The following is a 14620-nucleotide window of genomic DNA, read 5'->3' as shown; positions in this document are numbered from 1 at the left end:
GCATTTTCTGATTTGGATTTTGCAAGATCACACAGTAAAATCCAGTTGCAAAGTGTACTGAAAGTGCATTATTTAGTGTGTGTGATCGCAGCCCAAGAGTCTTTTTTTACACTTTTTTAATATTATTGGTTTTGCCACTATTGTATAGTGGGTTCTATGCATTGATGAGTCGCAGTTTGAGTAATAACCAGTTCCTTATTAAGTACAGCATGGTAGGTACTGCATTACAAAACTGGGAACTGGGCCAACGAGACCAAACATATACATCTCTGGGTTCCTGTGCAAGCACATTATTGGGTTATTCAAACCAGCGGGGGACATTCAAAACCCAGGGCGGCAGAGATTTGGATCCTGAAGCCCATTGTTCCCAAGTCCCCAAGCTCAGTCCGTATGGTTCCAATGAGACAGGCAGGAACCCCCCAAAGTCTTCACTTGAGTCCACATACATAACAGCCACTGTGGATATTGTTGAGTTCTGGCAGTTTATTACCAGTAATCACTAATTATTATTAAAACAGAGAGGCCGTTTTGTATTACTAAGAAACTGAACAATACGTCGCAAGGGATTCTGGGAAAGACTCGAATTCCCCCTTTTCTGAGTTCGATCCCGGTGGAAGTTGGGTTCAGATAGCCGGTTCCAGGTTGACTCAGCCTTCCATCCTTCCGGGGTCGGTAAAATGAGTACCCAGCTTGCGTGGGGGGGGGGGAGTGTAGATGACTGGGGAAGGCAACGGCAAACCACCCCGTTAGAAGTCTGTTGTGAAAGCAACATCACCCCAGAGTCGGAAACGACTGGTGCTTGCACAGGGGACTACCTTTACCTTTTTATTTCCCGCCCTAATTACTATTACGCAGCTCTCATGAATATTTATATCTCCTTAGGCGGGAGAGAAAAAGAGGAGGCGGGACTACGGTGACAGCGGCATTCTCTTCCCTCCCTCGCCTGCCTGACCGGCTGTCGCCCTCTGTGACGTCATCGTTCGGGGCCGCGGCCTTTTGCCAGTCGGAAAAAGAGAGGGAGGTGGGTAGGATGGCGGCCGGGCCGACGCGGCCTCCCCGGGCCCGCAAGGAGCCGCAGCCGTTGGTCATTCCCCGGAGCGCGGCGGAGGAGCAACGCCTCAAACTGGAGAGGCTGATGAGGAACCCGGTGAGGGGGCGGGGCGTGTGGTTGGGGGTGGAGCTACCTTATTGTCCCCAGGTAGCCGGGCTGGGGAAGAACACACACTGCAGTGATGAGAGATGTGCACCCCTTTACACCAGTTCAGGCACTTTCACACACATTGTGTGGCGCTTGAAGCCCCCACTGCCCTGTTGGCCAGCTTGGAGAAGGCATTTGTCTCTTTACATCACTTCTCCAAGCCACGTCAGCCAGCAGCTTGGAGAATGCATTTAAAGTTAGTTGCTTTCTTTCTACCTCCCCTTCCTCCCTCCCTTCAAACATCTGACATTCATGTCTTGCAGCTCTCAAACATCTGGCATTTATTCTATGTGGCTCTTACATTAAGCAAGTTTGGCCACCCCTGCACCAGTTCCTTCTCAGCGGGCCTCTAGGGGGAGGAAGCCTAGTGCTCCCCCCTTGGTGTCTTGTCCCGTACACTCCGCCTCTTCTTGTTTCCTATCTTTATTTTGCCCTCTTTTTATTGGTAAAAAACTGCTGAAGTTTCTGTGGAGAATCTCTAAAAAATTCACAGGGCAATCCTAGATGGTTTAGAAGAGTGTAACTTTTAAAATGTATTTATTTTATTGTATTTATATTCCGCCCTCCCCTGATGGGCTCAGGGCGGCTAACATCAATTAAAACAACATAAAATTGTTTATTTATTACTGTAAAATCACAATAAGTTATTAAAACATCTCAAAGATATACAATTTTAATCCCTAGATGGCGTTGTTATTACTTCTTAATTAGCACTGTTTACTGTGATGTTATTAGGTGTTATTGAGTGCCTTCTGTTTCTATTTGGGTCGGAATTTTTTAGAATTTCACTTTGAATCTGGTGGGAGTGGATGCATCCTGTGAATGTTAGCAGTAAGCCAGCCTGCAATATGTTGCCTGCTATATTATGCTCCAGAGCTGCAAACCCTGAGCTGTTAATATATTTGAGTACATTTGAGAGGGGTTATGATTCTTAAGTTGGTGAAAGACTGTTTTGTTTAGTAGGAGGGGGTTTGGGTAGCGATTCCATGAGACTCAAGGTGTTTGTGTTCTTCTGTGAAATGTTGGAAGGTATGCCTTCTTGACCGCTTGCTCATGGGTGAAGGTCCTCATATCCTACCCTACTAAGCCCGTGTGTTTGGCAGTGGATGTCACCCCTGTTCTCCCATATCCTGTTTGTCCCTGTTCTTGGAATCAGTAGGGAATCCTAGTCTATGTCTTTCCCTGACCCTTGTAGTAGTTCCACTTGGGGGTAGCCTGTCCCTATCGATAGGCATAGACAAAGCAGGTGGGAGCTCCTATGATCAAAAGACAGCTTCTGGAAACGAAAGTTGTATTCTGAATGCCCATTGCTGTATTTTCAGCGCAACCCAATTCAGAGAGAAGTCCCACTTTAGTCATTGGGTTTTTTGCAGATAGATGTACATAGGATTATAACAGTGATTTTTTTAAAAAAAATTATTGTTCTATTTAGTCTGCTACAACAAATATTTGTAGCTATATACATTTCGATCTCTCCCTCCCTCCCTCCCTCCCTTTACTCTTAGTCTTTTCACCCCAGCCATGGGCACAAAGTCTTAATCTTCCGCTGATATAACAGTGAATTAAAAAAAAAATATCTACGTTTACTTTTATGTGAAGAGTCCCCAAATATGATCTTTCCATATTTACATAAATCTGTGATAATAATTTGCATTTTATAGTGTTTGTAATTGTTCAAAATTCTTTGCATTAATTGTCATTCTTGTGGCAGCACTGTAAGGTAGGCTAGTATGATAACACGCCATGTTGTAGATGGGAGTGGGGGGTCCGAGAGAAAGAGTGACTTGTCTAAGCCCACTGAGTGAGTACGCACCAGAGATGACATTTGAACTGGGTATCTCCTGAATTAGATCTCATTCTGTTAGTTTTTGTGTTAGCTTAAGATGCAGTGAAGCAAATAAATGCTAGTCGCTTTATTTTTCCCAAGGATTGTTTGTGAAAGATGGTGGGTGGGAGGATGTCACAGCAGTGTACTTCCAGCGTACTCACATACCATTTAGGATTAGCACCTATTCTAGTATGTAATTTCGATTGAGTAATTCCACCCTGAAAATATTGGGGGGGGGGACTCTCATCCTGTGCGAGAGGCTATCTCATTGTACCCTCTTAAATACAACCTGAAAAAATCTGACAGGTGTGAGTCCTGACTCCCTTTCCTTCTACCTGAGTCCCTGAGTGTGGAGACAGGAACAGTTCACTTGGATCTATAGAAGGAACCTGCTGTAGCAGAAAAGTGCATCTTAAGTGATTGTCTACATGCAGCCAAATGTCTACTGAATACTTTGGGGGGCGGGAGGAATCTGTTCTTGAACCTTTCTGTTTAGATTCAGCTTGGAATATCTCTGGAAGATTGCTCTCTCCTTTGCGACCAAAGTGTTAAGATATTGCTCATTTCTTGTTGCAGGATAAGACTGTTCCAATCCCTGAAAAACTCAATGAATGGGCTCCCCGTCCACCTCCAGAATTTGTCAGAGATGTCATGGGTAAGTTGCTATTTTTAGTTGTTTTCTGTGCTAGTGCGTGATGGAACCAGCATGCAAATTTGAAAGGGGGAGGAAAGATGGGCTGTGATTTCTTTTTTCAGTGGTGGATGAGAGATGGGGTTTGAAACCTGAAAGTGATGTGAGGGAGGCAGGAGTTTGTTCTTCTAAATGTATACAAGAGCATCTAAACCTCTCTGGTTGTCAGGGAATTATTGCTATGAATCACTTGCATTTCTGACTTCCCACTCTTGACATCACATGAGATTATGACTGTAAATGCTCAGATTCAACAAAACAAATGATTCATGCTTCTAATGCTCCGTATTCCATGGAACGTCCAAACTGACAAGAAGAGGAAATGAAGCTGACCTGGAAACTTCCTAAGTAAACCAGGATTTGAAGCTGGGTGTCTTGGGGCTAGTGCTAGCACTGTGTGTATGCAAACACATCTAACCATGACTGTACTGTAGTTTAGCTTCCTGAGAACCTCAGCTTTTATTAAATCAAGTTTCTAGCTCTCATGACTGCAAAGGTATGGTTGAAAACGACTAGGTAATGTCTTCTGAGATCTCAGCAACCAGGGGGTGGTGGTGAGGGAAGGTGTCAGTATACACACCATTAGGGCTTTTTTTGTAGAAAAAGCCCAGCAGGAATTTGTTTGCATATTAGACCTCATCCTCTGATGCCAAGCCATCTGGAACTGCGTTTCTGCTAAAAAAAAAAAGCCCTGCACACCATAACTCCTTGCAGATCCCCATAGCAAATCCATCCAGAATAAATTATTTGCTGCCCTGATCTGGATAGCCCTGGCAAGCCCAATCTCGTCAACTCTGCTAAGTACTTGAATGGGAGAACTTCTTGGAATATCACAGCCAGAGGCAGGCTTTATTCAGCCACCTCTCTGAATATCCTCCATGCCCCTAGTAGGGGTCAGTCACCAGAGGTTGCCATGCCTTCCAGGTGCACATGCACATGTACATAAAAAATACCTCCCCCCCTACAGATGTCATAAACTATTTGCTTAGTGTACACCAGCAGCAGAATGCTGCTTTTCTTGAAATGGAATCTGGACTGCCTGGGATGAATTAATTTATTTTAGCTCTTGTGCACAATTGAATCAAGCACTATATTCCACTGGCAATAGACATTGCCATTTGCCTAAAATTTATTTTGAGTCTTTCTTGAAATTTGCCAAAGAACAAAAACAAAGGGAATGTGGCTGATGACCTTAAAGTGAAGGTGACCTTAAAGTGAAAATCTTGTGTGTCAATGTGTAGAGATAGAGAGGGAGAGAACAAGGTGTTCAGAGGGAAAGGGAATGGAACAGGGTTTCTAGGGGCTAGGCCAAATTGTGCTGCTATTTATTGGCTTTCCAAAGAGCAACACTGGGGATTCTCAACTCCCTAAAAAGTTCTGGCAAGGAACTTTTAGATTACACACAGCTTTTCCGTCAGCTAAGTTGTCCAAAAGCCAGAAACTGATGCTGGCATAGTAAGGTGAGTGCATTTGAAACCTAAGAAAGGCTAAGTTCAAAAAGAAGCACTGTTAGTGGGATTACAAAGCATCTGGCATTGCTGCGAGTGGAGCAGAATGCACAATACACCTCTCCAAAACCGATAGTGATGTGAAAGAAAAACTGCATGGCCTTTCTCCATCCAGATCCAATAAGGACAGTCGTTAAGAAAAATAGTTAATGCACAAAGGTGTTCTTCTGGACACCTGAGTGCCCCCTCCACCCCCATTGTAAACTGTTAGGAGCTTTTTAAGGACAGTCCTTGTTTGCTCTCCCCACCCCCAGCTACCCCCAGCTTTAGGAGGAGGTGTTTGTGAGTTTCCTGCATTGTGTAGGGGGTTGGACTAGATGACCCTGGAGGTCCTTCCAACACTATGATTCTACCCTGACATTATGCATCCCAGTTTATGAACTTATTCAGTTCTCGTTGGCCTTTTGGGTGGTTTCGTCTTTAATTTACTAGTACTTTCCCACATTCTTAAGTAGTCTTCCTCCAAGTATGCAGAACCCCCTATCTCATTTATGGTTGGCCCAGTTTTGCTCCCTTCCTGTTTTTGTTTGTGGCAGAGGATCTATTGCAGAGATGGGGATTTTGTTACCGTCTCTGTTTTCATGCGTATTCTGTGCTAGGAAGAAATTGCTGCTGTTCCAGGGGCTACAAACAGAGTCCTTGGCGGAGCAAGGGTTTTAACCTCTCCCCCCTTTCTTAGATTCATATTCAGTGCCTATCCTTAGTGTTGAGACATGGCAAGGTTTAAATTTCTGTCCTTATAGGATTAACACATTTGTTATAATTGTAGCAGAGACCTGACCTGGAAATACAACCTGGCTCAGAGCCAATCCTGTATGTAAATTGGTGTGTTTGACAAGCTGATTGGGTGGTTTTAACTTATCAGTGTTTCAGTTGGCTAATGACTGAAGTTTCTTTCTGTCAAGATTATAGAAAAGAGATTAATTGCCTATTAGTCTCACCTACCTACTTTTGTATCTGTTGCAGCCACTGCCCTTGTTTTGGGTATTAGCCTACTTGTAGAATAAATATGCAGTTCTTAGAAATGATATTGTTTTGTTAGGACCATCCCATTCTCCCTAACAGACAGATGAAGAGCTTCATTTTAATTAACAATCCATTAATTAACAAGCCTCTGTGCCTTATTTACCCAACATAAGGTAAAGCAAAAAAGAAATCCCCTTTTTCATCCCTGGCAGGTTCTAGTGCTGGAGCTGGCAGTGGGGAATTCCATGTATACCGGCACCTTCGGCGGAGAGAGTACCAGAGGCAGGATTTTATGGATGCCATGGCTGAGAAGGTCAGATGAATTTCCTTCAAATCCTTTTGGCTGAGAGTTTGGGGTAGTGGTGGTTGTTTTTTGTTTTCTGGTTTTTCTTCCAACAGAATAACACTCCTTAAACAGGAGAAATGCTCCTTAACTTTGGGAAAAAGGCTTCAAACATGAGGCTAAAGGAAAGCTGGGGCATAAATATTGTAGTCAATACATTTTGCTCAGTGGAGTGATAGGGAAGAGAAGGGTAAGTCCACCCTACTCTTTCCTAAGCAAATTCAGTTCTAATTGTAATAGCTGCCGCTCAATATCTATCTAATAAGGACATCCAGGCATTTCTAGGTAAACATGTTGGGCTTAACCCTGTACTTGAGTCCAAAGGTAGCTGAAAGAAACTTGTAGGCAAAATTTATTGCAAATGTTGTTTTTGTTTATTTACTTCATTTATAGTCCTCCTTTCTTGTTGAGGCTCAAGGCGGCTTGCAGAATTTGAGAGCAGTACAATAAAGACTAGTGTAGTACATACAAAAAATATGCAATAAAGCTGCATTACAATATTAGAGAAGAGTGATGTAAAAGCAATATGATACATGCAACAAACAATATAATGGAGAAACACTCCCCCCCCCCATTAAAACTACAGCTCTGTCCCTTTTCTAAAAAGTGCTGTTTTGATCAATTCTGTTTTTTTGCCATTCTACTCCCTTTATAAGTGAAGTATTCTGGGAAGGCAATATATGAAGCTGCCTTCCCATAAAGCTTGGTATTGTTTCTGCGCTATGTCTACGTATATTTGGTTCAAGGAGTTCTTGTCAGGTTATGTGGCTCAGTTCCTTACTTCCCTTTGAAATGTTACCATTTTCTAAAAAGTTAAAACATATTTTCTCATCAGTTTTGCTGAAATGTGTGTTTTTAACTGTACCCCCTGTAATGTTAACCAGGCATTCATCCCCCCCAAACACACGCAATCATCTCTGTTCATTTAAATTATGATACTAATGTTGAATTAAAAGTTCTAGAAGATGGTGGGGAAATCATTTTTAAGAATCAAGATTTACAGCGAGTGCAAGAATATGTTGTCATGAAAATCTCCTCTGTTGTTGGTCACAGCAAAAACTGGACGAGGAATACCAGAAGAAGCTTGAAAAGAACAAAACGGTTGCAGAGGAACAGACAGCCAAACGTAGAAGGAAACGGTGAGCGCAAGCAGCTCTTGGCAGAAGAAATGGAAATATTGCTGCGCTAGATAGAGCATGAATGTTTCTCGGTTAGACCACAGTGAAGTCAGCCAGTCCTCACTTTTATAAGTCTTCCAAAAAAGCATTGCCCCAGCCTTGCAGTTGCAATAAAGAGTGAAACATTTGAAATGGTTCAGGGGATTCTGGAGAGGCCTCAGTGCAACTTACTCCTTTTGTTGCTCACATTTCTGTTGCTGGAATGCCAGGAAGGTAACGGGCAGAATCTTCTGGAGGAAAGAATGCAGTCCAGCAATTCACAATGTGATGCCTGTAGGCATCATGGAACCTCCTAAGGTGCTTTCCAGTCAGGGTCCGTGTGCTGCTTGAGTCTTATGGATAAAATCCAAAGGGTTGTGAATAGAGGAAAGTATAAACAAACAAGAGTGATTTGAGTTAATCCTACCAGCTTGATTGATGACCTACACACTGAAGTTGTTCCAGGGAGGTTCCTCTCAGTCCACGCATCCTTGGCTTGGTTGTAGTCACAGATTGCCCAAGCCTCTGGGCGTAGCAACTTTGTCTTGTGGCTTTATAGGATGCAAGCCCTCTCCTTTCTCTAGATACCAAGTCCTAAACAGCATCTCTTCCACAAGGCAAAGAGCCCATCCCAGCTTTCCACCACTCCCGTGGTACAGAAGATGATTTGGAAGCAATTGGTTTGGCTTGTCTTGAACTGAACGTCCACTGTTTTGTGATTGCCATTGTCCATGGCAGCCATTTTGTGGCAGTGTCCAGGTTCCAAGGTTCCAGAGTTTCCTGCAGGCTCACTAAGGTTGGGGAACCCTTCGTTTAGCCAATGTGCTATCACTTGAAGATCCCTGCTAAGCAACTGTAAGGCTGCCATCTACAGTAATGGCTTTTTTAAAAAAAAAAAAAGCTTTGGCTGCAGAGGCTGATGGAAGGAATATACTCCTATTGCAGCAGGGGCCGAGAACAAATGATTTGGCTCAACTGAAGCCAGCTAGTGAATCCATGACTGAGATGAGATTTGAACCAATTGCTTCTTGGGCCATAGATCACTCCCTTGGCCACAAGCCTGCATTGGGAATGTCTTGATTCAGTGCTGTAGGGTGAAAGGAAGAATAGGAGGGGTCCAATGCCTAGAGATCCAAGGGGCAGCAAGAAGGGGGTAGTAGAGGCCTGGGACACAGACGTAGAGACAGGTTGAGGTCTGGAAAGGTGGTTTAACGGGGAGAGGCTAACCAGCAATCTGTGTTCAGCAATCTGTGGAGACTCAGAAGCATAGGATTTTACAAGCCACAGTGTTTGACAGAATGGAGTGCTAAGCCTTGGGAAGCTAAATGCAGTGTGAGGACAAGAAACCAAATCAATATTTTAATATTTGTTGAGAGTATGAAATACCTCAAGCCAACCAAGTTGTAATTCCTGCATTTACCTCTAGGTGGCTGCAAGTCCACATTTCAGCAGTGGGTTCAGGTGGGTAGCTGAGTTGGTCTGAAGTAGGGGTGGCAAAACTTGCTTAATGCAAGAGCCACATAGAATCAACATCAGATGTTTGAGAGCCACAAGACATGAACATCAGGTGTTTGAAGGAAGGAAGAAAGTCAAATAGATCAGGGAAAGGGGGGAGATGTTGAAAGAAAGCAACTTTAACTTTAAATGTGGCTTGGAAAAGTGATTTAAAGAGATAAATGCCTTCTCCAAGCTGGCTGATGGGATGGGGGGGGGGTTTCAAGAGCCACACAATATGTGTAAAAGAGCCACATGTGGTTCCCGAGCCACACTTCATCAAATAGCAGTGGCTTGAAGTTGTTCTCTAGAGTGGGAAATGCTACAGAACTTGCCTGTAGCACAGTGACTTTTACCATTAAGTATGTGACATTATCATAGAATTCCTCCCCACCTAGCCATGAGAAAAAAAGATCACAACATAAAAACAGCACTCCAGACAAGACAGCTTTATGTATATTTATTTTTTAAACACTTTATTTTTAGATTTTGCGCAAATGACATCGAACAGTAAACAACAGGGAGACAAAGTTGTAAGTTATAGATGACAATATTTATAAGATAGGATTACTTTTTCCATTTAAAATAAGGCTATACATTTGTACTGTTTAGGAATATCTAGTTCAGGTAAATCAGATTCCAATGCATAATTTAAAAAGAGACGATTTCCCCATAAATTTAAAGTGAAATTGGTGAGATTGTAACAATGTTATCTGAAATCTTATCCATAAATACATACTCCCACACTTTCCTATACCACTGAGAGATTGTTGGGACATTTTTGTTCATCCAGTGGAATGCTATTAATTAATTGGTTGCCGTAAGTAATACAGCTAAAACATGTATTCTTATTATAGGTATATCCCATTTTCCCCATAGATTTAACAAAACTGCCTCTGTAGTCTTAGGAGTATTGTAGTTTGTGATCAACTTAATTTGATCCAGAACTTGAAACCAAACAAAGGTTGTCGATGGACATTACCACCATTTATGTATATTTATAATCTATGCAGACACAGCAGAAAGAGATTCTCAGAAAAGTTCCACTTTTAATTTGAGCTTAGCAGAACCTGGGGGAGAAATCTGGGATTCTAACATTATGACAGTGTTACCTTCTCCTGGCTGTTGATGGCTATTGTGGATTGGGAAAAGGGACTTCCTAACATTACACAAGCCCTCCATTGTCTCCCCCCCCCCCTGAATTCAGAATGTACCCCAAGATTTGGAGATTGCCCCAATTAGGCTGTTACCTAGCCTGAGAACAGCGCAGCTATCTTCTGATAAATGAGGCAAAATAAAAAATACATATGAAAGATATATGTCTTCCAGGGCCTCCATCTGAGATAAAAGTCTGAGGAACTGCACAGATTAGAGCCTTTTTAAAACCAAGAATATTTTAAAACACACGGAGTTTGCTTGTTTTTATATATATATATATATTTTAAATATATATATATATATATATATATATATTTTAAAAACTTCCTTGCTTTCTTTACAGCCAAAAATTGAAAGAGAAGAAATTGATGGCAAAGAAGAGTAAACTTGAACAAAAGAAAGAACAAGAAGGTAGCATGGATGTGTATTGGCCTGAGTGGATGTGGCATCTTCTACAGAGAAATGCCAAGTGGTGCAGAAAAAACTGAGCATGTGCAGAATGTGCCTAGGAGAAGACTGCCTCTTTCCATGCAAATCTGAAGCAGATTTATACCATTTGAACTCCACTGAAACTTGGAATTGCCCTATTTGAGCGAGTATCTTGCACAGCAGGGCATGGGGAGTTGTCAGGGTGGTCATAAACAAAAGGCAGTATATCTCTTGAAGAGAAAGAGGTGTTGGGTGACTTTAAGGTCTTAGGACAGCTGAAACAGAGGAGCTGCCACTGCCATCCTAAGAAGCGATAATTCTCAGATAAGCACAAGACAGAGCAGATGGAATTGTAGTTGCCTATAGTACACATAGCTAGTTCTGAGTCCTTGTGATGAATGGAAGGCTCTTGAGTTCAGACTCTTGACTAAGTTGGACTGTATATGAAGGACAAAGAGGCTATAAATATTGTAGCCTCCAACAGGGAAAGAGAACTGAGATGAGTCTCCCAACACTGTAATTCCAGTTTGGATGTAGAAAAGATGATATTGGATTTATATCCTGCTCTCCACTCCGAATCTCAGAGTCTCAGAGCAGCTCACAATCTCCTATATCTTCTCCCCCCTCCCCCCAACAGACACCCTGTGAGGTGGGTGGGGCTGAGAGGGCTCTCAAAGCGGCTGCCCTTTCAAGGACAACCTCTGCCAGAGCTATGACTGACCCAGGTGCAAATGGAGGAGTGGGGAATCAAACCCGGTTCTCCCAGATGAGAGTCTGCACACTTAACCACTATACTAACATTTCTGGAGGGTAGAAGGAGCATTTAGGATCCTCTGCCTGCTTGCAAGGAAAAGGATTGGGGTGTGTGATCTTTCTGGATCAGAGCAGAGATCCATCAAAGGCAATTTGCACCCTCTTGAAGCTCATAAGCCAGCCACGAGATACACCTCCTCTGAATGCGGAGGTTCCATTTAGCTATCATGACTAATTGCTTGTGGAAGACCTGCACTCTCTCCATTTGAGGGTGGTGGTGGTGGGGGAATAGCCATTCAGAAGTAGCCTGAAAAAGGATACTGGGGTTAGGATTTCTAGGGAAAGGACCACGTATTCAAAGCTAACAGTTGTCTCCACTGTCTTTTCCCGTGCCTTGCACAGCTGCCAATTCTGACAGTTCTCAGAAGCAGCAGACCAGCGAAGAGGAGGAAGACAGAGATGCTTCCGAGGAGGAGAAAGAGGATGATGCAGAAGAAGCCAGTTTTGTGATGGGGAGATGATGGTGCCAACTCTGTGGTGGTTTTTCGCTTGCTGTTAAGGAGCCTGGACGGAGCCTGGAATCTGAGCTCAGCAGACTTCACGGTGCTGCTCTGCATCTTCGCTACAGCAGAGGTGGGGCTGTAAGTATCCCTTGGGGAGCTGCCCTTGGAGCTGAGCCGGACAGAAGTTTCTTCCAAACTTGCTTGTGTAACTGCTATGCAGCCTGTTATAGGGATCCTGGGGAAAGGCTACCCATGTGACCTGTCTTCATATTTCTGGCATCGCTCCAAAGTGCGGCCTGTCTGAAAGTGAATGCTTTATCCATCTGCGTCAGGCAAACCCTTCCCCCCACCTCCTCGAGAGACATACGCGCAGAAAGTGTTCAAGTGACAGAGCATGGAATATGAGTCTGAAACAAAGGAAGAGTCTGGACTTCTCCATTACAGAAGAGAGCAAAATGATTTGGGAGTTTCCATTAGGCTCCCGTTGAACCCTTGCGAGAAGCAGTTCACCAAGATGATGAAACGTTTGCTCTCTTCAGTGCTGAAATGCGTGGTATACTTTGTTCCTGAAGAGTTTCTGTGAATAAAGAAGAACCACCCCTGAGCACATGCTTGCCTTTGTACTGTGGGGAGGTGAAGGCTACCAATATCAAATAGCAATAGCACACCTTTATTGGCATACCCAAAGAGATATACAGAGACTTGTCAACCAAACAACAATCCAGTTTATCTGTTCAAAGCATAAAAGGCTAAAATAAGATTAAGAATCACAATAAAACCTGCTTAGAATAATTTTTGACAATTTCAGCCAAGAATATGGCAAGAGCTCTTGTGATATCGGTTATGTTGTCATTTAGTAGGAAATGGCAATCAATCCTATTTTCTTGATTATAAGATGGTAAGGAAAAGACTATCTAACAGAACCTTCCAGAGATTAGTATACAGTTGGCAGTTCAATAAAATATGCTGGATGGAATCAGGCGTTCTTGACCAGCATAGACAATGTCTCTCGCTATAAGGAACCTGAAGAAACCTCCCATAGAGAACATTGGAGGTTACTAATATCAATTAGCCTTGAGAGCTGAATGGAATCTCTTTGATTGCATTCTATGCTTCTGAATGTGATGTGGCCATTGCTTGCTGCTTATGAGCCCCTTCTTGGGGCATCTGGCTACCCAGTTCTGGAAACAGAGTGCTGGGTTAGTTGGGCCATGGTCTGATCTAGCACAGCAATTCTGAAATTACCATATTCTGCTCTTCTTCCTTCAGTGTGGTCTTTACTGGCTGAACTGAACTAGAGAATGATTATGAAAGATTCATAATGGGAAAAGGGCATTTGGGTGGTTATATAAAAACAGGGCAGCTTTGTCAATGGGGATCCTGGGGAAGGGAATGCATTTTCTGGATAAAAATACTCTTAACGTTCTTCAATACGTAACCAACTGAGAATCCCAGATGGTGGCCTCCTCAGTGCAGGGAAACTCTGATTTTAATTATGAAGGCTTTTTTGTTGATCTCAAGGGTGCTACTGGACTCAAATTTTGTTCTTTTATTGCAGACTAACCTAGCTAACTATCTGAAACTAAAGAAAAAGCAGGAGCAGAAAGTGTGGGGGGGGAGGATTTTCTATTAATGTTGAATTGCAGTATTTTTTTTCCAGCATTCAACACAGTTGTTCCTTTTTTGATGGGTGAGGATCCACCGATTAAAAATATTTACCCTGTGTTTGTTAATTCCTCAGTGCCGCTTGCATTGAAAAGAAAACACACCATTAGTCTTGGCTAGAGTTCCTTTATAGCAGAAGCAGGTCGTCAGCAGAGCACATCAGTTCTCACGGTTAACATAGTCATACAAATCTGCTCAAAGCAGCTGCGGTCATATTTGTTCCTTATAATGTTACCAGCAGTGACTCTGGGGACAAGCTCTATTTAAAAAGATGGCAGAGCCTGGGAACAGAACCCTGGTGTCCAATCTGGTTTTAGAACTGGCTGACCTAGCTGGAAGAGAACTTTACTTGAAGTACTAAACTTATATCGTTTCAGAGGGTAGCTGTGATCTGAAGTGGATTTGAATCCAGTCGCACCTTAAGAGACCAACAAGATTTTAGGGGTAGAAGTTGTTGATAGCATCGGATATGAAAATTGTATACATAAGACAGTGATAAGTTTCTTGTAGCAAGTGGGAAAATGGCTTGAACTTGAAAAAGAAAAGGAGGTTGGAAGAGATTGGATTTATACCCCACCGTTCACTCAGAGTCTCAGAATGGCTTACAGTCTCCTTTTTCATCCTCATCCCCACAACAGAGACCCTGTGAGGTAGGTGGGGCTGAGAGAGCACTGACAACTGCTTTTGAGAAGACAGCTCTGAGAGAACTTATGGCTGACCCAAGGTAACGCCAGCAGCTGCATGTTGAGAAGGGAATCAAACCCAGTTCTCCCAGATTAGTCTGTGCTCCTAACCACTACACCAAACTGTTAAAATAACAATCTCATTTAAAAGCTAGAACAATTCAGGTAGTTTTCTTCTTTTTTGTATTTTTATGAGTGTCTGTGCACCTGGAAGTCATGATGGCCTCTGGTGACTGACCCCTAC

General features: G+C 42.9%; 1 protein-coding gene across 1 annotated transcript; it reads left to right on the top strand.

Annotated features, from left to right (window-relative positions):
* Nucleotides 1–594: 594 nt before the first annotated feature.
* PRKRIP1 (PRKR interacting protein 1) lies at nucleotides 595–12637 on the top strand. Its single transcript, XM_060259229.1, has 7 exons — nucleotides 595–668; nucleotides 883–1147; nucleotides 3603–3681; nucleotides 6404–6504; nucleotides 7588–7673; nucleotides 10687–10754; nucleotides 11928–12637. The coding sequence occupies exons 2-7, from the start codon at nucleotides 1031–1033 to the stop codon at nucleotides 12044–12046; spliced, it is 570 nt and encodes a 189-aa protein (XP_060115212.1). The 5' UTR covers nucleotides 595–668; nucleotides 883–1030; the 3' UTR covers nucleotides 12047–12637.
* The last annotated feature ends 1983 nt before the right edge of the window (nucleotides 12638–14620 follow it).

The sequence above is a fragment of the Heteronotia binoei genome, chromosome 18 (genome assembly GCF_032191835.1).
Source record: "Heteronotia binoei isolate CCM8104 ecotype False Entrance Well chromosome 18, APGP_CSIRO_Hbin_v1, whole genome shotgun sequence".
NCBI classification, from domain to species: domain Eukaryota; kingdom Metazoa; phylum Chordata; class Lepidosauria; order Squamata; family Gekkonidae; genus Heteronotia; species Heteronotia binoei.
The sequence above is the reverse complement of the archived record's forward strand: the minus strand, read 5'-3'. Positions and strand labels throughout refer to the sequence as shown.

What these genes read in the sequence shown, in the direction of transcription:
- PRKRIP1 (XM_060259229.1), top strand. Translation starts at nt 1,031, where the DNA reads ATGGCGGCCGGGCCGACGCGGCCTCCCCGGGCCCGCAAGGAGCCGCAG. An exon ending in AGAGGCTGATGAGGAACCCG is followed by an intron (nt 1,148 to 3,602) that starts GTGAGGGGGCGG and finishes TTCTTGTTGCAG; the next exon opens with GATAAGACTGTTCCAATCCC. An exon ending in TGGATGCCATGGCTGAGAAG is followed by an intron (nt 6,505 to 7,587) that starts GTCAGATGAATT and finishes TGTTGGTCACAG; the next exon opens with CAAAAACTGGACGAGGAATA.